This window comes from Nyctibius grandis, chromosome 16 (assembly GCF_013368605.1).
Source record: "Nyctibius grandis isolate bNycGra1 chromosome 16, bNycGra1.pri, whole genome shotgun sequence".
In the NCBI taxonomy this organism is placed as follows: domain Eukaryota; kingdom Metazoa; phylum Chordata; class Aves; order Nyctibiiformes; family Nyctibiidae; genus Nyctibius; species Nyctibius grandis.
Window position 1 is genome coordinate 7149123 of NC_090673.1, and position 25545 is coordinate 7174667.

The 25545-nt window shown below is 48.2% G+C and overlaps 1 protein-coding gene across 4 annotated transcripts in view; it reads left to right on the top strand.

Moving 5' to 3' along the window:
• Positions 1–458: 458 nt before the first annotated feature.
• Positions 459–25545, top strand: part of NSMF (NMDA receptor synaptonuclear signaling and neuronal migration factor) — a 46451-nt gene continuing 21364 nt past the window's right edge. For all 4 annotated transcript variants that reach the window (XM_068413842.1, XM_068413844.1, XM_068413843.1 and 1 more), the window contains exons 1-4: positions 459–591; positions 8889–8950; positions 19407–19886; positions 24411–24486. In XM_068413842.1, the coding sequence (XP_068269943.1) occupies positions 485–591; positions 8889–8950; positions 19407–19886; positions 24411–24486 (725 nt within the window). In that variant the 5' untranslated portion in view covers positions 459–484. The remainder of the gene's footprint in view (positions 592–8888; positions 8951–19406; positions 19887–24410; positions 24487–25545) is intronic.

The window sequence follows — 25545 nt, forward strand, 5'->3', positions numbered from 1 at the left end:
CGGGGCCTCCCCTTGCCACCGGCCGTGTCTGTGGGCAGGCGGCGGGACATTCACCTCAGGTGCGGGCACGGCCCGAGCAGGGCAGGACCGGGGCTGCGCCGCGGGGGGACAACCGCCCTTCCCCGGGGTCGCTGGGCCGAGGCAACCGCCTCCCGCGGCCCCTCAGGCGGGGCCGGCGCCCCCCTCCCGCCCAGCCCGCCATGATGTCAGCCGGGAGGAGGCGGGGGGCGGAGGAGGGAGCCGCCGGCCAAATATAGCGGCGCTTCCTGGGCGGTGGGCGGCGGCCGGGCCCTCCCTCCTGCCGCAGTCAATGAGGAGGCAGCGGCGGCGGCGGAGCTCCGCACTCGCCGGGGGCAGCGCGGCGGGGCGGGGCGGGGGGCGCGGCGGCATGGCGGGGCGCTGAGGGAGCGCGGCAGCGAGGGGCGGCGGCGGCGCGCCCCGGCACCCGGCCCCGCCGCGGCATGGGCAGCCGCGGGGTCGTGCGATGAGCGCTCCCCCGGCGGCTCCCCCCCGCGCGAATATGGGCACAGCCGTGTCCAAAAGGAAGACGCTGAGGAACGAGGCCATGTCGTCGGTAGCGGCCAAAGTGAGGTGGGTGCCGGGGGAGCGGGGCCCCGCCGGCGGCGCCTCGGGGAGCCCCGCGGTGCCGGGGACCCTGCCCGCCCCCGGCCGGGTTGGGGCGCCGAGCGGGGGGGAAGGCCCCGAGCCCCTCAGGGCGAGCCCAGGCGCCGGCTGCGGGCACGACCCCGGGTCTTGTCCCCCGGGGCCGGAGCGGCGGTGGCACGTCCACCTGTGCGGGGCCATCGGGGCAGGGTGCGCTCGCCGGGGCTCCGGAGGGACCCCGGTTTGCACCCACGGGCTGCTGCGGTGCCCCCCAAAAGCAGCCGCCCGCTTGCAGGGTACGTGCTCCCCCCGCACACAGCAGACCCTCAGCCTTTGGAGGGGTGGTTTGTCTCCAAAGGTGTCCCCACGTCTTGTTGCCAGCCCAACTAACATCATCCGCAGGTTTTATTTGCTGGGTTGGCAAGGAGCAGGTCAGAAGTGGGTTTGTCAGGGCTGGATCTTTCTAATCTTCAGGAATTGGGAGCGCGGTCAGTTCGGTCGGTGGTTTCTCATCAGCTGAAATGCCGTCTGCATGTCCGAGGGCAAAGTCAGCAGCTTTCTTCAAGGGGGTCTCGCTTCTTTGAATGGAAAACCTATTGCATGAGAATCTGGACCCACCACACTGCCCTCTCCAGCAGGGTCCTAAGCCGCTACATTGGCCAGTTAAAAGATTTGGGTTCATATTGTTGCTGTTTTTGTATTGCTTGTCCTACAGCGTAGAATTTCACTTACTGTCTGGTGCCTGTCCTTTTAATATCAAACATGGGAGATCCTAGAAAATGTATTTGCTGCTTGATTGTACTTAGGTTTAAAAAGATGAGCTTTTGCTACAGTGCCCTTTGCCCAGAGAGGTGGGAACGACCCTCCTCCCACGCTGCAGTGCAAGTGTCACGGCAATCATCTGGTGACTGTTTGGGGGCATTGGCGCAGCTTTTTAGCTGCTCCTACAGCACGGTTGTGTAAAGGGGTAGGTCTGTCAGCATCTCTGCTACATCTAGACTAGCTCTTTGCTGCTGAAAAAAATGGGAAGAAATAAACTTTTCAGCTGCATTATATAACATCTCCTTTGTGTTAGACAAAATTGCATTAGAATAACCTGGAGTCATGTGTAGGACTCGATCTGTGCTGCTGAGAGATCTCAGTCACCTCTGTGTGACTGTAACTCAGCATTACGGCATCTCTGCTGTGCCGGGAGGAAAGATAGTCTTATGGCTTGAAGTGAAGAGATGCAAAGATGTCTCTGTATTGCTGTCTGTTTGTGTTGTAAAGAAATCCGTCCTTCAAAGTCTGGAGTGCCTCTGGAGAAAGCTGTCTGGGCAGAACCTGGAACTTTTCCCCACGTTACGATGCACCTTGTTCATAACCAGTAAGGAAAATCTGAGCGCTTTCAGCGACGTTCAAAGATTGGGAAGTGGGATTCTTATCAGCAGATGTCAGCCAAGTGGGTATGCAGAAATGACACAAAGTGCACCATAACTGCTGTGATGGGGCTCTGGGTGTAGGATTAGACAGCCAGTCACACAACAACATACTCGGTAATCAGTAAGGTTTCAAATGGTAGTGTGGGTGTTTGAGAGCGACTACTGCGTTTTGAACACAACAGCCTTTTAGCCCATACCAGGACGAGCAGATGTCACTCAAGTAATATCAACTTTGAAGGGTCCAGGAAGTGTCTCTGGGGTTCTAGTTTGCTACATACCTGCTGTAACTACTGACAAGCTGCTGCTACTGTTATGTGGGAGCTCAGAGGTTTCTCTTGGTGGTGTGAATTATGGTGGTTTGACCAGAAAAGTTAGCTGAGTGGACTTGGGCTGGGGAACATAAAGGCCTTGAGGAGTCTCAGTCTCTCAGGATAGACTGTTCTGTCCTTCCCAAGAGGGTTGGGGACTTGGATCACCTGTGTAGGTAGCACTGCCACAATGATCACATCCCCAGCGGTTTCATGTAGGCAGCTGTGGGATCCTGTTCTTGTGCTGGAGGAGGAGATGCCCTGGGATTATTTCTCTGCACCTCCTGAGCTCTGCCCTGTTTATATTTCTCCTGACTTTATTCTTTTAGAGAGAAAAATAATTTTCTGAACTTCACTGCAAGTCCAAGTGGCCGCTGATGTATATTTATTGCGCGTGGCTGGAGTGTGTGCATGCATTTGACTGTCTTACTGAGTAGGAAGCATCATTTGTTTGCTGTCGTGAGTCGTGTGATCTAACCAGAAGGTGCAGGCTCCCTAGATTCTTAAATTAAAATCTCTGCAGAGCGACTCAGGGGAGTCTCCTGTCCCAGGAGAATTAATTAAGCTCTGTGCAATTTGTTGTGTGCTAGGTCTTCTAAATAGCTTCTTACAAAATAATGGCATAGTTGCTCTGTGCTAGCCTTGTTGAGAGCATCCACAGTGCTGCCAACTTTGGTCTCTGTAGTTTTGTCTTCCCCTGGGAGACCAGCGAACTGTGTGCTGATCGTGTGTACGGCACCCGGGAGGTGGCTGTGGCTTGGTGCTGTCACTGTGATCAAATCTGAAGGGCTTGTCTGCGAGATCTCGCTGTCGTACTGTGTTTCCTTCCTATGTGTGCTTTTTTTGCCTTGCAGCTCCTGGGGCACGAGTGCTGAAGGCAGGGATGACGCAGTTGTCCTTGAGTCATGACCTTGGTGCTGCCCCTCCGCTGACAGCTCCCGGGCTGCTGCTGGTCGGGCTTGTGCAGGTTCTCGTCGGGGTCCTGGCCTGTGTGGTGTCTGACACACGCTCCTTGGCTTCCTTAGCACACTGTCAAGGGCATAGGTGAACCAAAGCCGTTAGAAATGGGCTCTCTTTGTCCTTGCTGCCTTGACGCCTACAGAACAATACCAGCACGGGAGAAGAGAGAGAGACCTGGCTGCTTCTGCTTGGCCAGGAGTTTGTTGCCCCAGCTGGAGCAGAGCCCCCGGCCGGCAGCTCTCTGCCCGCTCTCCTCCCTGCCCCATGGGGATGGGGCTTTGCTTTGTATTACTGCGGCCTCCAGCTTTTCTTTGGGCGCGTGTGAAAGTGCGAGCAAACAGACATGAGGCTTTTGCTGGGTGTTCCAGAATGATCTCTCCTCGCTATAGTTAGCACAAGAAATATGTGAGTCGAGCGTGTGGTTTATCTTGCCCAATTTCAGGCCTTTGGTGTCTGGTCCAAGATACCCCACAGAGAGGTCAGAATTTGGTCTCACTCCCTCTCTACTGACTAGAGACAGTGGGTTTAAACAAGGCCACGAAGTGTTAGTTGTTGTGAAAGGGTAAATCTTGCACTGACAAAACGCCAAGGTACTTGAATGTGTTCCTTATCCCAGGTTTCTCACTGTGTGAGCAATTTTTGGCTTAGATTGGGGTTCTTCATGGAGTCTAGATTCCTCTTGTGAATTTTCCTGTGAGTGTTATGAACTCTCTCATGCTTTGATTACTTTGTTGTTTTAACTTCTTCCTGCTTTGTCCTCTCTCCTCCTGTCCAAGCTTTGTGACTATAAATTCCTTTAGGACTATGGGGTCTTTGACTTTAAGATCCATTGCTCACATCCAGTTTCCCTTTCTTGAGAGTGAGAATTTAAAATAATTTTTTTCCAGCTACCATCTCCCTGCACAGATATTTCAAAAAACTAATTTTTGTCAGGGTATTGTTACTGTTAGGTTTAAACAACGTAGGTGTCAACAGCCTTTAATGGTTGAGCTGTTAACTATGGATGTGCTGGCGGCATTCCCCTCTCCGCTTAGTGACAAGAGCAGGATTGCTGCTGGAGGAGGACGTAAGTCCTGATGATGCAGGAGGTCTCTTCTCTCCTGTTTTCCTGAGATGCAGCACTGTCAGAGGCTGTCACAACAGATTCCTGCTGCAGTTCCTCTGGGCGTTACTTCTGAAGGAACACGAGAAGGTGGTGGGTGTTCTTTATTTTTCCATGTAATACTCCTGAATAGTCCAGGTTTTGCTTAGCTTGCTGCTATGCTCTAAATGGAGTTATCTCAGATTTTTCATGTATCTCTTGAGTGTTTCAATACACATTTCTTCACTCATTTTTCGGCTTTCCTCCTTCTAGCAAATGTATCTCTGTGCTTCTTTGCAAAATCTCAGTCACTTTCTCTTCCAGACTCAAGTCCAGCTTTGACATCTAATGCACAGTGAGTACTGAGAAATGCCCTCAGAATGGCAACTGCCTTTGCTGCCTGTGTTGTGCTACCCCACACCACCCTCCGCACTCTTTAAGTCATTTTGATGGAGAAGAAGCCAGAGAAGATGGTGGTGTTTTCTCTGAGGCAATGGCAGGCTTGTCTTTACTGGTTAGACTCAGCAGTGCAGCGTACCAAGGCTGTGGTCCCTGGTTGATGTCCTTTTGTTAAATCGAGCTGTGCTGGCTGTGTAACGTGCAGGTCTGATCTGCCACTAAAATGAAAACCTCTCGCTAGATGAGTCAGGGCTAAACTTGTCATCAGCTGATTACCTCTCGGTACTACCTGCTCATTTGTATGCAGCTTTTGCAGCGTCATACACTCAGGGTTATAGCTCATTGGCCTGTATATCTGTAAGGCACCTTGTACTTCATCTCGTTTATGTAAAACAAGTTTCCTTTTTTATCTCTTGACAGTTAAATTATCGTGAGGTGTCTCTGCTCTGAGCCCAGTTGAAGGGTTTTCTGTCCAATGCCATCAGAAGGCTTGATGGGACTTGAACTACGCTGGCTGTGATAGCGGAGGCAAAACTGAGCTGAGAGAAAAGTATGATTGTGTGACTTGTGTTAGTACAGCGTGTTGACAAAAGAAACAGAAAAGAATAGGATGAATAGAGCAGCTACCATCTGTTTGGATTTTGCTCTGACTTTATTTTGATTAAGTCAGTGGGTAGCCAAGGAGAGGGGGTAAATGGCACGTTAATGATACGGGCAGATGCTGGTAAACTGGGGTGACTGTGAGCACAGTGAGGGCAGAGAAGGAACACAAAAGGCTTGGCAAGGGGAGACTAGGCATAAGGAGTTAGCGTGGCCAGCAGAGTCCCCTTGGCAAAGGGCACACGCAGACATCTGTGGGAGATCAGCTGAGGCACAGCCAAGGAGAAGCCGGTGGCACTCGGGAAGCAGGAGTGTAGAAGGGAACCACTGAGATAATAGGCAAAAAAATTAGTCTGAAGTTTGCTGTGTAATTGGCTGGAAAACCCCCGTTGCACATTGTGCTGTGCAGGCATCATTGCCTCATTAGCTGTCACTAGATAACTGTGATCAAGCATCCACATTCGCTTGCTCTTAGGTTCGCCCGCAGCGTCTGCGAGCAGTGGAAGTGGAACAGTAGTGACAGAACTGCAGGTTCAGCCTGCAAGCAACAACATTTTGTACTAGTTTTGTGCTCCTCAGCTGTGTTTCTGACCTGCAAGGACAGGTCTGGGTATGGCCTGTTCTCTGGGAGCTCTGGCGCTTGGGATTTTACCCTCCTACCTCATCTGCTTGGGGAAACAGGAGAGTGAGGTTAGGGACACTGCAGCACCTCTAAACTCGGGCTCTTATTCTGAGTGACACTGTTTTCACCGTGGAACAAGGAGGGATGGAGGGTGGCAGTGCTTTTCTCTGGTTCCTTGTTAGCCGTTTGCAGTTTGGGTCTTAGGAAGTGCTTGGTACTGAGTTGTGAGCCTGTGGTTTGCAAGCTAAGGGTGAAGCGTTGGTTCAGATTTGAAGGCAGACAGATCAGCTTCGGGCATTGGCAGAGAGATGAGTGGAGAGAATGACAGATGAACATGCTCTTTGAGCTTTTGAACTAGTTACAGACTAAATTTTATCATCATATTTCAGCACTTTGTGTGTAAATCGCCTTGTTCTCTCGCTGATAATTTGCCTGAGAACTTGCTCATGGTTATTTTTTCTACATGCAGTGACTGCTGACGCGCCACAGAAGCTTCAAAGTCTTTCCCAAGGGTGTAAGTGCCCTGTTTATGAATGGTGGTGATGATGCCTTGCAAGGACAGACATTTCCATGGGAAGCCTTGGAGTCTCAGGAGTCTTGGTGGAAGGGATCTTGGAAGTCTGGAGCCCAGCCATCTGCTGAAAGCGGGGCTGTTGCCAGTGCTATGTGAGATCAGCCGTGGCTTTGGCTGAGCCTTAACCACCTCTAAGATGGTGCGCAGGAGTAGCTCAGGAGAGCTCTTGCAGCTGCATAGCCGAGTGTTAGAATCATAGAATCATTTAGGTTGGAAAAGACCTTAAAGATTGAGTCCAACAGTAAACCTAACACTGCCAAGTCCACCACTGAACCATGCCCCTAAGTGCCACGTGTACACGTCTTTTAATACCTCCAGGGATGGTGACTCTACCACGTCCCTGAAGTTGCCACACTCCAGCTCCTAACTTTACTTTTGTGTGTTGCCCCAGGACCAAGTCCTGCTTTTTGCCCAGACAGAAAGGTAGTGGGTGCAAGGAACATCCATAAGGTGCTTGTCCTCCTGTATGGGTGAACCATGACAGTCATCCCTTTGCTCTTCGTAGTGGGGATTGCGTGCTAACTGTACAGCCCCGCCATGTGACAGAGCCTCTGTGTGACCATCTCTAGGGGTGCTTAGGCATTGAGGGAGACAATTTGGGCAACTGCCACCCCAGGCTAGTGTCTAAAGGTACAGCCTGATACTAGACAGGCAAGACTCTGGAAACAGAAAAAACCTCAGCACTGTATGTTGGCCTGTAATGACGCAGAAGGTTAAACCTTGCTTCTCGCACAGCTCTGGCTGCGCTGCTCCAAAGCATTTTGCATTTGGCTGTGCTGAAATTTAGTCCCAGGGAGATTAAATTACTCTTTCTTCGTCGTTCATATCGATCTCCTATTGCTGGCTGTGGATGACAAATGGACTTCCCACTCCTTCCAGCTCTAGTCGCTCTGGGAGGTACATTGTAGGTTTGTTAATTTTTTCCCCTTTGGGAGGAGGTGGATAAAAGCAGTGGGGGAAAATCCTGGCTACCCAGGTTGGGATATGCTGCTGCATCAGGTAACAAAGCAGAAGGCTATTTTGGAGGTCAAAGCCATTTTGCACTTAGGTATTCAACGGCTGTTATGAGTGTGGCCCTTTGTGGCAGCTTGAACTGGAGAGGGATGTTCTGAGGTTGAGCACCTCTGAAGGAGGAGGACAGTGGACATGATGCCTTGACATGGAGAGTCTTCCCTGTTGCAGCAAGTCTTCATCTCCTTCCCCAAGAGTTGCTGGTGTGCTTACAGGCTGAGACAGCGCTTGGCTTCTGGGTTTTGTTGGCTTGGCTTGCCAAGGAGGTGGGTGGCTGTTTGTGAGCCTCCACCCTGGACTGTCCATTGGCAAATATCAGCCTGACTGTGATGCTGCAGACCTTGGAGAGATTGTTCTGCAAACCTGGGAAAATGGATGGCTGGGGAAAAGCTGGTATTAGCTCTCTTGAATCACAGGTCTGTTGGGTACAGGAGAACAAGCACGGCAGCAGGATGTTACAGGTGTCCTGGCAATAGGAGACTGGAGATGGTATTTGCTGTATACCAGGGAATGCACGCCTTGACCAAGGTTTCCTTTCCTGTGTGGGCTGCAAGCAGAAAGCTTTTCCCTGTTGGAATATTCATAGGTTTGCTCTGTTATGTAGGCCTTGATGTGTGATAAGGGTTGAGCTCACCCTGCCTGGTTGATTCTTAAAATATATCAATAAAATCTCAGTCATCCACAGGACCTGACTCCATCAGAGAACCAGGAACTGCTTTTGTCGGGCGTTACGGGGGTCTCTGAAATAAGGTTGTCCAGTAATCCAAATACTGACATAGTTGGTACTTGAGAACTTAGGGTTAAGGTAGGTGAAATGGGTATTAGCAGTAATGTCTAAGCTGTGATAGCTCACAGATAGGAGCATTCAGAACCAGAGTAGAAGGTTGGGGTGATGGCTGGAACCGGGGTGGAGATACCTTCTTCCCTGGGCTGCCAGAAGGGCCTTAGCTTAGGGTGGTTAGAGACAGCGATCCACTTCCCATGTGCAGCGTAGAAACAAGGCCAAGTTTAATGCAGATGTTTTTCAATTTTTTTTCAGTTTTAACAGCGAAGCTAAAGACTATAACGGTCGTGGGCTTGTAGTCCAACTCTGTTTTCCGCTTTGGCCAGGGGAAAACTGAGGTGTGTTAACCAGGAAGCCCCCACTGCTATTGCAGCATGTTTAAATTGGTGTCACCTGAAGATAAGGGAAAGGCAGCTGCAGGAAATCAGCACTATATTGAGCTGTTGCTTCTTTTCTTGGCCTTTAACCATTACCCCTCTCTTTCTTTCTCTCCTTTGCTGCCTCCTGTGATGTTTGGATTTGCAGAGCGGCAAGGGCTTTTGGAGAATATCTTTCACAAAACCATCCCGAAGGTAGAAACGGCTCAGGTAAGAGAATTGACATTGATGTCTGTGTGTGTGCATGTACCTATTTATTAATAGGCCTTAGAATAGAAGTGCATTTATTTATCATCTAAAGGGTTAGCGTGAGATCTCAGCAGCAGAGAGGCAGGAGAAGTCACCCTCTAGATCTGTGAAGCCCTTGAGGAGAAAAGTCAGTTTGGTGACTCAAGGTCTGGGTGGGCTGTGGGGACAAGCTCAGTTTTAGTGGACAAGTGCCCTGTCAAAAATTCACCGTCAGAGCTGATGCCCTTAGAAGAAGTTTCAGCTGAGAAGTGAATGACTGCACTGCACAAGGCTTCTGCGCTGGTTTGTCACTCCTAGGTTTTGCTTTCACTGGGGAATTAAAAAAACATGAGTTATAGTGTGTTAACTGATGTGCTTAGTGTATGTGCAGCAATCTGTCTTTGCTGGCAAAGGTGACCTCTGGATTTATTCTCAGGGTTTGCTTCAAGAGGGGTTAAAATGAGATTTGCCTCCTCTAGTTCTGAGGACACCAGTATGTACTAGCTAATGTGTTAATTTTTAGGCACAGATATTGTCCCTGTCATCTTTTGATGAGTTCTACTTGATGGGCAAGAGAGCATGAGAGAAACTCACTTGACTTGTAACAAGGCCGTGTCTCCTCTGTGAGGAAAGAAAACATTTTGCAGACAATAAATCCGCTACAAAATCTACAGAAAATCCTGTGGAATCCACAGAAAATCCTGTGTGAACAAGTAGCAAATTGTTCTGTAGCACTGAACTATTTTGCAGGGGATAAAGTTATTAAATAGAACGTAATGTAGAGCGATGTTATCATTTTATGTAAACTGTAAGTGTGTGTGTTTGAACCTCTACGGGCAGGACATGCCTCTTGCTGAAAGACAAGCCCAATCACGCTGGTCTTTGACAGCCAGCTGAATGAGTCCCTGCCTTTTTTCTTGGATCTGTTCTAATGACCTTCAAGTTGTCCTTGGCTGAATTGTGCTAACTTAGTGAATGGAAGGGCTTTAAAACAATGTAATGCAGTTTTCTTTGATTTTTTTCAGGCATGAGGAACTCCAGTGACACATTACTTACAATATTTGGTCTAAGAACAACCCGTGGTGGTAGGAAGGGAAGGGTAGAAAAAGGCTGGGGTTTAATGCAGTTGAGATGAAGCGTCTGTGAGGCAGAGGGAAGGAAGGGGTTGGACAGACAGTGCAGAGGCAGGCTGAGCTGGTCAGAGGAGGCTTCCCAGAAAACCTTTGTCATGGCTATTTTTATAGCTGCTTCTGTCAGCTGGAGTCTTTGCTAGCCCTTTTCCACAGTTCCCAACCCCAGTTTCCAACAGGGAGGAGCATTGTCTCCTGCTTGCGTAGTAATACCCTCAGAGTACCGGTGTGGTCACATTCAGGCCAGAGAGTCTCTGATGGAGATGAGGGGAAAGAGCAGATCTGTTCGGGTGCCTGAGACCTGGGGAGCCCTGGTCAAAGCCAATGGGTAGGAGCCTCTCTGATGAACACCTACAAAGCTGTTGTTTTACTCAACCTTATGGGTGCTCCTAGTTGCTCCTTCCCCTCTCTGACTGTAGATAAGGAGAACATGGAAATGGAGCTGATGTGACTCCTGGATGATGCACTGCTGTCGGGCTCCCCAGACCAGTGCTTAAGCCCTCTCTGTGCTTGAAACATATCCCTGAGCTAACCAGGGAAGCCTTCTCATACCCACTGCCCCCTTGGTGTATTAGGCTTGAGATTGTATTTCAGTCCAAGCGAATTTAGTTGCTGCAGATGATAATCAAGCAACGAGAGGTACGCATGGATATACCACAATCCTTATGGGATCCTTAAGTATTGACTTGGAAATAAAAAAGCTCCCTAGAAATTACTCTAAATGTTTATGGAAGAGGGGGGGAAAAGAATCATCATTTTTTAAAGTCATCTTTTGAAATTCTGCAGTGTATAATTTAACACAGTCTGTAACATTTCTCTAGAAATAACCATGGTAGGAAGGTTGCTGTCCTATAAAAATGTTGTGAGTAGAAAATTTGGCTCCCTTTTGTTCGTCCCAGTAGTCCAATAATGGGGAAGCCAACTCTTTCCTTCCTGCAGAAATTTCTGCTGCACTTCTGTTCTCTGAGGATCGCTCATTTTGGTTTGACTTTTTTTATCTTCAGAGTCCCTTGACTCCAAGGGAAGGAGGTGGTATAACAGCTTTTGCATCCCACCTCTTACTTCACATTCCACAGCTGATCAAAGAGCTTGTTCTTTGGTGGTAACCTTTACACCCCAGAATCTATTTCTGATGGCTCCTGGAGAGCTTGTGTGTATGTGTGTAGCAGAATGGCTTTGAGAAACTGGGGAGTGGTAATTAAGACCTACAGAGGGATTGTGTATCAGCAGGGTGGGCCAGCTGCCATGTCCAAGCGTTTTAATGAGGAGTGAGTTATTTGTGAGGCTTTGTGTACCTTCTCTTTTCAATAAAATTGCAGTCTGTCCGTGCTCTGCTTCCTTCACTAGGGCAGTGGGTACATCGGTAGGAGGTAAAGAGGTTTGCAGGGTACTGTAGGGTGTACGTGTAGTGAGAAAAAGGTGAGGGAGAGTATGTGTTGTTGGTTACAACTTCTGATTCTTCCTGATGTGAGGCCTGAGAACTTCATGGCTCAGAAATATCGTATGACTATCCCTATGCAACTCTTTGATGTGTTTTTCTGGAGGAGGTTTTTCCAGGTGACTGGGGAGGCACATTTGCCTTTTCTCCTCTGTCGCTTGCCTCAGAGTGCTCTGACCGTGTTCTGTGAGGTTACAGCAGGGAAGAGGGCAAAATGGATTTTTCTTCTCTTTGCTTCCCTTTTGGAACAGGGAAGCTGCCTGGTGACGGGGTATGAGTTGCTGGCAGAGGATGCAGGGATTGTCCCCTTGGAATTCCTCACATTTTTTTTTCCTGATCTTTGAGATATTCTGAGGAATTAGAAAAAAGGGAGGGGTGGACTGTGCTGCAGCTGGTGGGACACAGATCTGTTAAGGGAGCTGGTGCTCAGGTGGTAACGCATCTCCTGCTCTCTCCCTGCCTCAGTTCATTGCTGGCTTATTCACGCAGGCTGAAGGTCTGGGAAGGCTCCCAAGAAGAGCACTCGCCCATGTTCAGCGTTCATTCTGACTGCAAGGCTGTTGCCAGAGTCCTTGCTGACTCTCGTAGCTTTCTGGTACCTTCCAAAGACTTTCCATCTTGTCTGTGGTGTGGTTTTAGTGTAGGAGTGGGTGTTCCTTGGGACAGACTTAGAAGACAGACAGGGAAAAGGATTGAAATGTTGTGAAAGGGAAGTGTAAAAAGGCCGCAGAGAGCAAAACATAGAAGAAATCACTCAGAGTTTCACCAGAGCTCATGGGATAAGAAGTTTTGGACATTCCCAGAGTCCCCTTCTCCCAGCTTAGGTGTCAGAGGCCCCACACTGAGATACTGCTTTAGATTTATCTCCATGTACCGGAACTGTGAGAGGAAAAAGATACCCAGGGCATGGGGCAGTGAAATATAAAATGACAGCAAGCAGAGCGTTTGAGAAACTTCCTCCTGTCTGGGGAAGCAGTGATGCATCGTGGTGAGATGGGATGGAGACACAAGGATCCTTTGCTGAGGAAAGGAAGGGAGCTGTGTTGGGTTTTTTCCTGGTACTTTTTTGTCAGGCAGTTTCTACTTTGCTCGATTGGGCTATTTGGAGGGCAGCTACTGCTGCTGGAGTGCTGGGGCGGTCGCTGCAGGGTGCTGTAGGACGCAGCGCTGGTCTGCCTGCTGCAGGCTGGCTGCTCTGGGCAAACTGCGTGTGAAAGGCTCTGGAAGCAAGAGAGAGGGAAAGAACCCAGCAAGTATAAGGTGTGCTTGGTGCTGCAGAGATGGTGGGCCTTGGGCCAGAGCTGCCCAGCAGGTCTTGACCCAAATTTGCCAGGGTTATTGCAGAAACAGCATGGCTACTCTGACTGGTTTGCATCAGTACAAACTGAAGGGGATAATTGCCTAAAAATGGAAGAAGCTTCTTTTTAAGCTCAAAAGAAGTCATCTTTGCTTCTTTCCTTTGTTTTTGCGTGACGTTTCAGCCATCAGTGAAAACACAGAGTGTGTGAGAAGAGGGCACTTGTGAGCTTCCCCAAGCCAAGCAGCAGTGGGTAGTGGTGGCAGGAGGAAAAGATGTTTGCTGAGGCTACTGTGCCACGTGCAGAGACTGCACTGAAGCAACCGCTTGTGTTTGCACCCTGGGCTTCTGCCGCTTCAGAAGAGAGGGTGTGAGTGCATGGGGAAGGCAGCAGCCATGCAACAGAGGAGGTTCCTGACACTGCCAGGGACTGACACGGGGCTTGAGAAGCTCCAGGGTGAGGCTTTGCAGGTGCTTCAGTCCAAGCAAGTGACCTGCGAGCTGTGCTTTTTATGAAGCCATGAAGTAAGACTGCAGCTGTACAATGCTCTGAGAGGGACCTTCAATTTGCCAACGTTCAGACTGTGGAGCTGCCAGTGGAGCCTGATTCAGGGTGAGCACCAGCTCTGCCTTTTTCTCTGGAGGATGTTTACCCTGTCTACAGGACAGACCCCAGCAGCATGTCTGGCCCTGCTCTCTCGGTGTATCGCTGTGCTGATGTGGCGTGGGTGGCCTTGAGCAATGGAGGTGGCCTTTCTAGAAAAAGCCCTTGCTGCTGAGGGGTCTGTAGGCAGCCTGAGTTCAAGGCAGAGCAGGGATGTGAAATCTCATCTCTGAGGGTTTCAGGCTGCTTCCAGGATCAGCCAGCACAGGTATGGTGTAGGTGTATCCTAAAACTTGCTGTGGAATATGTTGTTTGCTTATAAAGTGAATAAAAGCGTAGGTCACAGTGTTACCATGGAAATGCTGAGGCTGGTGGTGGTAGCTGCCACTTGCTCCTTTGGGTCGTGTCTCACAGTAACAGTTTCATGTATTCACATGAATGTTACAAGCCAGACTAAAAGGTTACTCATCTATGAGGCACAATGTCAACAGTGTCTTCAGTTTGTTTGTTTTCTAGGCCCATTTCAGCTCATAAGACTAATTGGAACCGTTTTGTCATAGTTAAGTGACCTTCCGTTTCTCAGAGCAGCTCCCTTACTGAAGCAGCCCTTGCCTTTTCTCTGTGCCTTTGCAGAGAAGCGTGTGATGTTCCGTCCCTGGGAGCGGTAGGGTCAGGGTCCCCGATAAAGTCCCGGCAGGGCTGGCTTGGTCAGGCTTCGGGTAATCCCATGGCGAACATTGTACATGACATTCGCTCACTTGACTCTGAAGTTACTGCACAGCTGAAATGCCACCGTGACCTTTTTTTTTTTTTAATAGCTGTATCTCCATTTTTATCTCTCTGCCTCATGCTTCAATATTTTGAACAAATTCCCTGTTTTTTTACCCTGCCTATTTCTTGACTACGCTTCACCCTGCAGACCAGCGAGGTTGGCTGCCAGCCTGTCTCCGGAGGCAGGAGCCCTGTGCTGGCAGGGTCACGTTAGCGTTGGGAAGGACAGAGCTGACACAGCAGGGAGCTTTGCATTATGGCTCCGATGCACGCTCAGAGAGGGAGCAGAGGAGAACAGGACCTGACAGCCTCTTAGCACACCTGAGGGGCAGTGGCAGGCATATGGGACATCTCAGAACTGAAATTGGAAGAGAAACTGCTCAGCTGTGCTGTTTGAAAGGTTGTTACTGTTTTTGCAATGCCCTGGGCTCTAGCCAGCGCACCCGTCCGCTCCCCTCACCGAGGGTATCGCCTGGACTCCTGATGGTGTAAAATAAAAAAAGCATTAACTCCATTCCTCCTACTATGAACTATGCTGTATGTCCCTCTAATGTAAACCTAAAGTCTTTCCATTCATCTTCAGTGGCCGAGACGGTTTGTTCATTTAAAGTTGGTACCATAAAGATAAGGTCCAGAGAGGTCCAGCTGAGGTGGAGCAGGGAAGAGAGAACTATTTCTCTGAAATTTATTTTTCTGAGCTGACAGATGGTTTTTTAATAGGGTTTATCGGATTCCCCTTTGCCACTTTGCTTCTGGTGCTGGAGCTGAGGTTTTAAATCTAAGGTGCTTTAATCATCAGTTTGGCTGCTAAATACAGTAATAAATTCAGGACTTTTTTTTTAAGCTTATGTCCATGCCTTGTTTATAAATCAAGGCTATATTCTGCCTTGATTTATAAACTTCTCATCCCTTGGGGTTACAAGGCAGTGGGCATGAGATACGAGTTTGGCTTGGTGAGTTTTTCCACTGTTGTGAATGTACATTAGTCAGCTGAGGCGTATCCCAGCATGTTACCTCCTCTTGAGAAACGTGACAGCGAAAGAAAATATGAAAGTCCTTTCATGGTTGGTTACCTGGGTCAGAGCAAGTGCTCAAGTTAGAGTTACTCAATGAGAAAGGATGTATTGTAAGTATCTAATAAGTGCCTAATCACCAGGGACTACATGTACCGAGAATGTGGAGTCTTTGTTTCCCAAGATACTACAAATTAACCAGTACAGATTATCGTTGCTGTCAGTGGTCATGTCTTTGGTGATATGCTTGCCCTAATGAGTGCGTTGGGCAGTGCTGCGTGGAAGGTAAAGAAAGAAATATCAGAAAGGAGCAAGTGAAGCCAGAGAGATGCATTCAAGTAAATAACACAGGAGCTGAGGAGTGGATTGGCCCTTGGGACTGGACTGTCGAGCCCCCAGGCTCTGGACAGGCTGTTAGACTCAGCCCAGGTAGGCAGGGAAGTGATGAAAATATGATTTGAATGTTTCTGTTACCAGTAGACACATGATCTACAGATCAAGCATGTTGGGCCTCTTCCCTTCGTCTTGCTGTTAAGTATTTCAGGCACAATAAATCCAGGTAGAGCACAAATCTAGATGAAAAGAAATCCGTTTGTGGAAGCTGATTTGTCTGCTCCAAGGTAGCTTTGCAGCTGTGTGAGACAGAGGTGTTGCTGATGAAAGCAAGTGGGAGAGGAGAGTTGTTACCAGGTCAGCTTCAGCAGAGTGGCTGGAGAGGAGGGTGCTGTGCCAGGCTTCCCGAGTCACGCTGTCCTGGGCTGCCGTGGCGGTTTGATGGAGCAGCTGGTTGTGGGAGAGGTGGCGAGAGCAATGTGAAAATGAAATGAAAGGGAGCAGCAGCAACCAGGCAGAGGGTGTTAACAGCAGTCTGCTTCAGCTGACTCTGGGAAGGCAATTCCAGTTATTCCTGAAGTCCCCTGTTACTGTTTCTTGGTTCTCTCCACTGAACATCCCCGTGGCTCAGATGTAATTCAGCATTGATTTCTGGACCAGCTTGACATCTTTCCTAGCAGAAGCAAACTATTAACCTGAAATGCCATAGTGGAAGCAGGTGTGGTGCTTTGGCACCTGAATCCAGTTCATTGCAAGCACAGACAAGGGAACTAGTCACTGGTAACGTCTCTGGGCTGCTGGTATACGTGAACGCATGTGTGTGTGAATGCTAGCACAGACCTGCTCCCTGAAATGATGCAGGTTTGTTTTTAGAAGCCAATAATTCGTTATGATGGGTGTTTGAATCTCTTTTCCTTCCATGCTAATTTTTTTCTGTAGATAAATTCTTTATTAACTAGAAGACTTGAATAAAGCTTCACATTCCCTTAGCATATGAAGTTGCTTCTCCAATGTGTAGTTACTGAAGGTGCTAAATTGAATGGAAAGAAATAATTATCCAATTGTTTGACAAAGAGAACGCATGTTGATGTGGTGGCAGGCCTTTGGAGTGTAGACCATGGAAACTCCTGGATAAGTACAAGTGAAAACACCTTGAGTAAGGGACAAATAAGGTAGGAAGAAAGGATTATCCTCGCATTTTGCATGCTAGATCAGAGAGGTAGTTTATGTCAAATATATCCAGTCAAGAATTGTATCCCTGCCATGATTTCAGTAAAAACTTGACTCTTGAAACCAGTCACGTCCCACTTGCGTATCTGTAAATTTTATGGGGCTGAAACAGACCTCAGTGCTTATAGAACAGAGACTGGAGTTGGTCTCTCTGCACTTGTGATCATCAGCGGTTTCAGACATGCTATGCTTCGGGCACTTCATTTTTCCATTTACCCACTTACCTTCACTTACCCACAGATACCAGAGCTCAGAAATTCTCGAATCTGTGAATTGTGGTGCTGTCAGTGCGTGGGTAAAGGTGCACAATCCTGTGTGTTTGCTCTAATGAGGCTATACATCTTCCGTGGAAGTATTAATTTCAGGAGGAACAGGGGCAGCTGTCAGCCACTATTTTGTGTTGTCTTAAGAAATATGTAGTGTCATTGAGCCCACACAGTAAGTTTGACAGTTTGAAATGAATACTTAGAACTGGCCTTTGTTTTTAATTTTAAAAATTGTGTGCTTGGCACTATTAGCCAGCACAGATCTTGGCAGATCTTGAAGAGTCATTTGCTGGTGTTTTCCTACGACATGCCCACTCTAGAGCATAGTTAGTCTTGGAACTGGAGAGAGTCTGAGTCGCTGGAGAACAAATATGGTGGCCTGCTGCCTCTTGAGGGGTGACAAGTGGTTGGAGAGACTTTGGAGCATGTGAACACTTTCTGCACTGGTTGGTCCATGACACCGTATCGTAGGACTCAGTGGACAAGCTGCTGAATGACAGCTGGTGGAGCAGCTTCTCCCAATTGAATGGTTGCAGTTGTTCTGGTGATGGCCCTTGTTGTCCATCAGGCTCTCCCCCAGGAGGAGGTGCAGATGTCCATGCTGTCTCTGTGCAGGAGACCATGGGTGAAGTAGATCACTGCCCACCTTTCGTATTTTACCTGGACAGTATCAGTGAGGTGCATGACTCCTCACTACACCTAGGCATGTGTTTTGGACTTCATGTGAAGCCTGGAAAGACAGCATCAGCTATAGATTCAAGAGGTGTAGCTCTTTCTTTAGGACTCCTATATGTGGCTCCTCCTGGTCAGCTCAAGGAGTCACACAGCTGCCAGCTACAGTATCTGGAGACTGTGAGGTCTCACTAGGAGACAAGTGACATGAACCTGAGTTGTGTCAGACTGGACGGTCCTGACGGTCACTTCTTGAGCCGAGTGGCCAGGGACGTATTTATCTTGTCGTGGTGCTGGAGGAAGTTGTGTCTCAAGCAGAAAAATGAGATGGGGTGACGCGCTGTACCAGTACCCGCTCAGTTCAGTTCAGTCTTGGCTGCAAAAGGAGCAGGGGGCAAAGTGAGCACAATCCAGGATAAGCTTCGGATTCAAAAGCTGAAAGTGTGTGTCCTCAGCTTGGGAGGGCTCTTTTCAGAGGGGCACAGGAGCACTTCATAGGAAGCAGAATGTGGCAGCAGTGAAAGGTCCATGTTGCACACATACAACATCAGGCTTGTCCTGAGATAGGTCTCTTCCTCCTTCATCTCTTCATGGCCAGCTACAAGCCTCAGACTGTTGCCAAGTTCTTCCAGGTCGTGGCTCGGTAGCTAAAGGAAAGATCTTCGTTAAATATCTAATGAAGTAAAAGCTGGGGTTTGCTTTCTGCTTCTGTTTAAAATGCTGCTGTCTGTGCTGGACACTAGTGATTTTATTTTTTCTGGGGTAATAGTCACATGAATAATGCATTCCCTGCTGATCCTTTTTAACAGTCCCCTAGCTGCTTCCCATCTGAAGGGAAGTGTAAGAGGTAATTAACAGCCACTTGAAAAAAGGATTAGCAGGTGGGTGGGAGCTACTGTTGGGTTCATGCATGGAATTGCCATGGAAATGCTGAGATTTCCTGGCACTTCATCCAGTGTGTGGGCTCCAAAGATAGTTGCACTCATGGGCCTCTCTCCTTTCGATCTTCCTACCCCACAAAGGGAGCAGCTGTATTTTGATCCAGGACAGCTTCCGCAGGCTGTGCTGTCGCCATCTGCCCGCACGACGAGGCCGGCTGACCGGGGGTGCTGCAGCGAGCGGGACGCTGCGTCGCAGCTGTCGGCTGAAGCCTTTCTGCACTTTCATGTCAAACCAATTGGCAGAAAATCAGGGGGAGAAAACGCCAAACCCTGATGGTTTGCCCCTTTCATTTAGTTCTAAAAACAATAACTTGGTGCACAAAACCCTCAGAGTTTGTCACTTCCAGGAGAAGCAGGTGCTGGTCCTTGTCCTGCAAACCTTCACCAGCTCAGTAGCCGTTGTGTGGCTGAACCCGCTGAAGCAGACGGGACTGTGCAGCTGAACAGGGGCTGTTTGGCACGTAAGCATTTTCAGGCTGTGCAACGAGACCTGCATTTGCTTCTAGCCTTGTGGCCATGCACGCTTAAAATATTGGACGTATTTGTGAGGAAAAGTCTCTCATTTCACTACCAGCTCTGGAGGTTTAGAAGGCTATGGGCACATGTTCATCTGAAAAGGTTCCTCGGGGAACCTACTGTATCTCTCTCCCCCTTCCCCTTTCTGCAGCAGTGACAGCAAGCCTCCTGAATTTGTCGGTGTCTGGGGTGCTTTGGTTTTAAGGAAAGTGTGCCATTTGTTTCAGATCACCTGTTAGCAGACTCCTACATCGGACAGGAGGACTCCCCTGAGATGCAGCAAGCGGCACAGAACAAGCGCAGGCTCTCCGTCATCTCAGACGGCAAGTTTGAGAGGAGCTTCTCTGAGGAGCAGGCAGAGAAGATGCCAAGCGAGGGACCGAAGCCACGAGTCTACACTATCTCTGGCGAGAGGCCGATGCTGTCGGACCATGAGAACGAAAGTATGGAACTGGTGGTGATGAAGGGGACTGCCCAAGAGGAATGCCACCACGGCCACCAAGTGCACAGTGCTGGCGGCTCTCACGGCGTTAGCAGGCATTGCAAGGCCTGGCCAGGCAGCCGGCAGGGCTCCAAGGAGTGCCCAAACTGCACCCGCCTGGCTGCCCCTTCCCAGCATTCCTTTGACCTGGAGCAGCATCAATCCAGCGAGACTGGGTGGCACAGAAAAAGGCTGGAGAGGATGTATAGTGTCGATCGAGTGTCTGGTAAGTAAGGGTGAGTGCTGGGTGCTGGAAGGACACAAAGAGACTCATCGACTCAGGGTTGAAGGGTGACACCCATCTTATTCTGGCGTGGAGGTTTTGTTGCCGTGTACCTCGAAATGTAGTGTTTCCCCTTCAGCACCTTGCTTGTGCCTTGTACCAGTGTTCATGGAAAGGGATTGTCAAAGGGGGAGTTTAAAGTAAGCTGAGTTCAGTTTGAGGCCAGCTCATCCAAGCCCCACTGTCTCTGCTTCTAGCTTGTCAGCAGCAGATGACCTGGGTGGTTTTCATGCCAGCTTCACGTACCTCAGTGTGGTTGATCTCTGGGGGTTCCCTTTCTGTTGAAGGAAGAGCAAGAAGGCAGGGGCAGTGTCAAAGCACCTACGTTTATGCTCACTCAGGAGGCAGTTCAGAGCAGGACCCTCTCTCCTCTGCCTCATTCTGGGGCTCAGGCAGGTGAAATCTTTGTGAACATGCTGGGATGCTCCGAGGGAGCCTCAGCTCGGCTCAGGTACTTTGGTGCGTCCCCGAAATGCTCATCCGCGTGGCTGGAAGCAGTTTAGCAGGGTCCCTCTCGTAGTGCCACCTCACAGTCTTTCCATAAATACTAGCAAATAACTCAATATTGGGCTTTCTTGCCCACTCACTATCTATTTGTTCAGTATTTTCAGGGAATAGGGCTTGTAATTATTCAATTACATTAAAAAATTCCTGATTGTCTTTAAAAGCTTAGCTGTTAATCAAATATATATCACAATCTATGTGCTTTGAATTATAAGCTAGTACACAGTCCATCTTTGCCCGTCAGCTCTATATGTGGCTGGCAAAGAGTCTGACCTAATTTGTCTTTTTTTTTTTTTTTTTTTTTTTTTTTGTAAACATGCATCAAGGCTTTTAGAGTGGAGTATCCAGCCAGGAAAGGTCAAGGTTTTCTCCTTGAAAATAAATTGAGTGTAAGGACTGTGGAGATCAAACTGTACATCTTTCCTGGGTTCATAGTTTTCTGGTAAATATCATAGTGATATTTACTGCAGGTAAAATCTCAGAAAGGTTGGGTTCTGGACCATATTTTCATGCCTAGAGGCTTGAAATTCTGTGACTAAATTATACTAAAGAATAATAATTAGAAAATAATTGATTGTCAAGTGTGCAGAACACCTACAGTCCCACTAATTCCTGTGCATAGTTTTTAGGTGGTGTTTCTCTTTGTTCCCTGTGATTTTTGGGCTTCGCATCAGACGCTACATGTGCAAGTTTAGACTTTATTATTTTTATTGCTTAAGAAGAGTTCTCCTGTATGGAAACTTTTAATGGTTTTATGATCATATGTGTTTTACCTGCTAAATGATGGCTCTGCATATGATAACACAGCCAGAAAGCGTGTGTGAAGATAGAAAAAGAAAGCCATTGAAGTCCCAGCCTTTCAGGAAAGGAGATCACCAACCACAGGGACTTGGTCTTGTGGAGATCAGGGTGCTGAGCTGCATCAGTTGCAGCCTCATGATGTATACTGAATTAAGAAAGTGAACATTTCCTGTTCTAATGCTGATGGATTTATGTTAAAAGCTTTCCTGAACAAATCAAAATTGTACTCTGCACTGTGGACTGAAGCAGGTTAATTGATACAGAACCAAAGGAAAGCTCCAGATCACTAATGGAAGAGTTTAACTCCTCGTAGCTGGAGCTAAATGCCTCTATTTGCTGGAAAACATGTCCTAGGAAATGCTACAGAGAGATGCCATGTTCCGTTTCTGCGCCTTGGGATTTATAGTATGTATCATCACTAGGCAGCAGTTTTTATTAGGGCGAGTTATCGATGTGAAATGGAGATTTGTCTTTCTGAAAATATATTGGAGTAGTTGCTTAAATGGGAACAAAGTGGACAGTGCTGAACGTGCAGATGCCTCCATGAGTATTTCGTGTTTCGTACAAGCAGGCAGCAGCTGCTTGTCTCAAGCTCCTGTGTGCTTGCACATGTGGCTGCGCCGGCAGCGCTGTGCCTCTGAGGCCAAATCCCACCATAGCGCTGGCATCAGGGAATGAAAGTTTTCTCAGCTTGGTCTCGTTTGTGCTCTCTATCCAAGCGTTGTTACTCAGAGAAAAACCAAGCGTTGAATGGCACAACTGTCGAAGGTTGCCAGAAGTATTTCTGGGAATGTCCTTCATGCATGGCTAGCAGAGGAAACAGAGCAGGGATGAATGGAGACGAGAGAGAGACTGATTTTCCCCAGAGGTTCACTTTACAGTGCTGCTTTCTCTGCTTGGATTTACATGACGCATTATTGCTGCAAACCAACACTCGTGGCAGTTAGGCCAGATTGGCATAATTTAATATAGGGTTTTATGCTGAATTTATGATGCCCAACACCATTCCAGAGAAGCGCAAACTGTTGTCTCCTGTGCTGCTCCCAGCGTCTGATACAAACACATCCACTCATGGACAGAGGTGCTGAGATTTTAATGCAGCCTGGCAAGTGGCTGGAGATGCTGAACGTGGTGGTGGTGTTCCTCCAATCTTACCCAGGCCCATGGTTCTTTGGCTATTTCAGCACAGTTGATGGTAACAAGAAAGGAGAACAAGATGCTCTGCCTGGCCAAAAAGGAGCGTGCTGCCTGCTCTTGGAAGCAAAATAGCCATGCTCATAATCTCGATTGAAATTAGCTGGATGAGCTCTGGAGCTGCGCTGTGCTCCTTAGCCCCCAGCTGTGTGCTGCTTTGCTGCCGTTCTCCCTCTGGCTGGTAAAGAGGCACCTCCAAAGGCTCACAAATGCTTTATTCTCCATTGAGTGCTCTGGGTAGGGGAGTGATATCTTTCCAGCGTTGACTCCTGTCTATCAGAAAAGGAGGGGAGGCTTCCAGTGATTGTCCAGGCAAAGCCTCATCAGGGTATTAGCTGTTGTTCATAAGCTCTGCTTTGAATCAAAGGTAGTGGCTTAAAAGCTGTAAAACATATTAAGAGATTGTCAGTCCTTCGACATGCGTAGTCCCTGAGAAGTCCGGACAGAATTGTTGGCTAAAAAGGAATTTGTACAACTTCTCCTTCACCACTTCCGTGGGTTCGAGACTTCAAACAAGTAATTCATTTACAGTTTGAGCTGGTTTGAATTTCTTCTCTCTCTGTTTTTTGGAGGTGAGCATTCATAGGAACTTCATAATAAGTATTTAGCATACTAGAATGCAGTTTTCATTTAACATATATTAGGGTGTCTTTATGCAAGGCTTGACATGAACTGTTAGCTGAGAAGGAGTGTCCCACCTTTCTGTATGATTTCTTGGAAGCTTCACGTCAAACGAAGCCTCCCCAGTTGCATTTAGCATTTTTTGCATCTGTAATTGCAGCCACTGTTTGTACTTTCAGGGAACAGCAGGATCAGTCTGTAGAAGTTGATGATCTGTACAAAACATTTGGTAAGATATCTGGTGTGTAGTAATTATGTCTGCAGTAGGCATGCAGGGTTTGATTGGGTTTTGGCCAATGAAAGTGAATAAAAAAAATACTCTTGACGATGCCAGAATATTAATGACGAAGATACCATAGTTGCTAATGATCTTAAAACTTGAATGAGTGAAGCAAGACATGTGATCAGCAACATGTGGCAAGGCATTAAGCAAGGAAGTCACAAGTTGGAAGTGAAGCAAGATGAAAGATCAGGTAGCTCCAAATCCCAGGGATCCAGTCCACTGAGATCTTGCACATCTTGTGTCAGTGGATTTTAATACACCTCTGATTCCCTGCATGACCGACTTCAGCCTCAGAGTTCTCAGTAGGAGCTGCTTCTTGGTCAGATTCCTCCTTCTGGTCACCACCATCCCACACATATAACTAGTGACTTATTTTGCTGCCTGCTTTTTGTCTTAGTAGTCATCATGTGAAGATGATGCGGTGTCCTAATGCAACGGACTTAGGAGATAATCTGCAGTTGGTACAAACATAGGGGACCAAAAAAGCACAGAGTTACCTGCAGATTGTACAGCTGATGAGCTGTTTGACTTCTCAAAACAGAAAATCTCATGAAGGCCAGGTCATCAGGAGCAGGTGTGAGGGGTTTATTGAAACTTCAATGGTAGAAAAAGAGAGTCTGTCTCAGGCTTACGGTTGTGGAGAGAGGAAGGTGAATGCTTTTTGTCTTCCACAGGAGGCTGTATCAGAAAGAACTAGATGAATGGGACAGTTCAAACTAATGGTACTAAGGAAAAGGTAGAGGCTGGAAAATGCTTTTAACGAAAAATGTTTCTTTCCCCTGTTTTTTTTCTTGTTCAAATGTCTCTTCTGTAATTCTTGGATTATTCTAATCTTCCATGCTGAGGATAGAGCTTTCATTCTTTATTTAGTAGCCTGACAGACAGGCTTAGCACAAATTTACAAAACACTCAGTGGTAGTGTGCGTATATATGAGGGGGGTGAGACTCTCCTGTTTAGTACAGGGCAGGATGCTGAAGTACTAGGAGAAAGAGCTTGGAAAGTCTTGCTGTCTGGATGGTGTCTCTACCCGCTGGATTCTCAGGTTTTGCTCTCTCTCTTCCAGATGATGTTCCCATACGAACCTGGTTCCCAAAAGAGAACCTCTTCAGTTTTCAAACTGCTACTACAACTATGCAAGCGTAAGTGAAACTACTGCCCTCGCTTTTATTGTGTATCTTACAGCTTTGAGTGGGCCATGAACTTTATCTGAGAGCCTGGAGCAATCAAGTTGTATGTTTGGCACCGCAGTCCGTGAGTGAGAGAGAGTCTCTTATTAATTCCTTTTTTTGCACTTACTAGTTCTCTTTCCTACTACTCCCACTTGTTTGGTTTTACCTTAACTCCTTGGGCTACCCAGCTCTTCTCTGCTTCTCTTATTTTCTCTGTGACACTGTGCCCTGTCCCTGGCTGCCTCTGCAGAGCGAGCGTCCTGTGGGAGCACGAGATGGGACCCTCCACCACTTGCTTCTACTGCAGCCACTGCCCTGAGGGAACATTATTCCAGGCGTGTCCTGCATCCATCGCTCCAGAGGAGTGTGTCTCTATAGGATGAGGTGTAGCCCTACACGTTCTGTGCTGGTCTGGTCATTTGAAGAAGTTCTCAGTAAAATCTCTGCAGAGTGTGGGTGGATCTGAGTTGGGAACAGCCTTTCCCTCCAACACTGCACGCAGGTTTTGGTGCCCCTGGTTGCTGTGCGTTGGGAGGAGGCAGTTCTTGAAGGACAGAAGAGCGTAAGGGAAGCCTCATTTCCAGGTTGTACCCAGCTTGTCAGGAAATGCCGTCTTCCTGGGTTCAAGTATTTCCTACCTGGCTGGAAAGCCAAGGCAAGCAGTGAGGGAAGTGAGACACTGTTCTGCCTTCTAAGGCCCTTCTCCAGCCTTATCACCTTTTTCTCTGTCCTTCTTCCAGTGTCTGTGTCACCCTCAGCTCTACTGCTCTCTTTATTTCTCCTTGTCTAATCTGGTGTCCTTTTTGTAATCTGTCTCTCTGCCATTTCTTTTTTCCTTTGTACCTTTCACTCCCAAATCCTGAAAAGAGGCTGACTGTTGATCTTGGGATAACCTAGACTGGATCAGACCTGTAAGGACTAATGCAGGGAGGGCCGGATCCAGCACTGGGGAGAAGGGTAGCCGCTCGGATATTGGAAAGGATCTGCATCCCCCAGAAAAAAACACTTATCTTCATGCCCTTCCCCTCC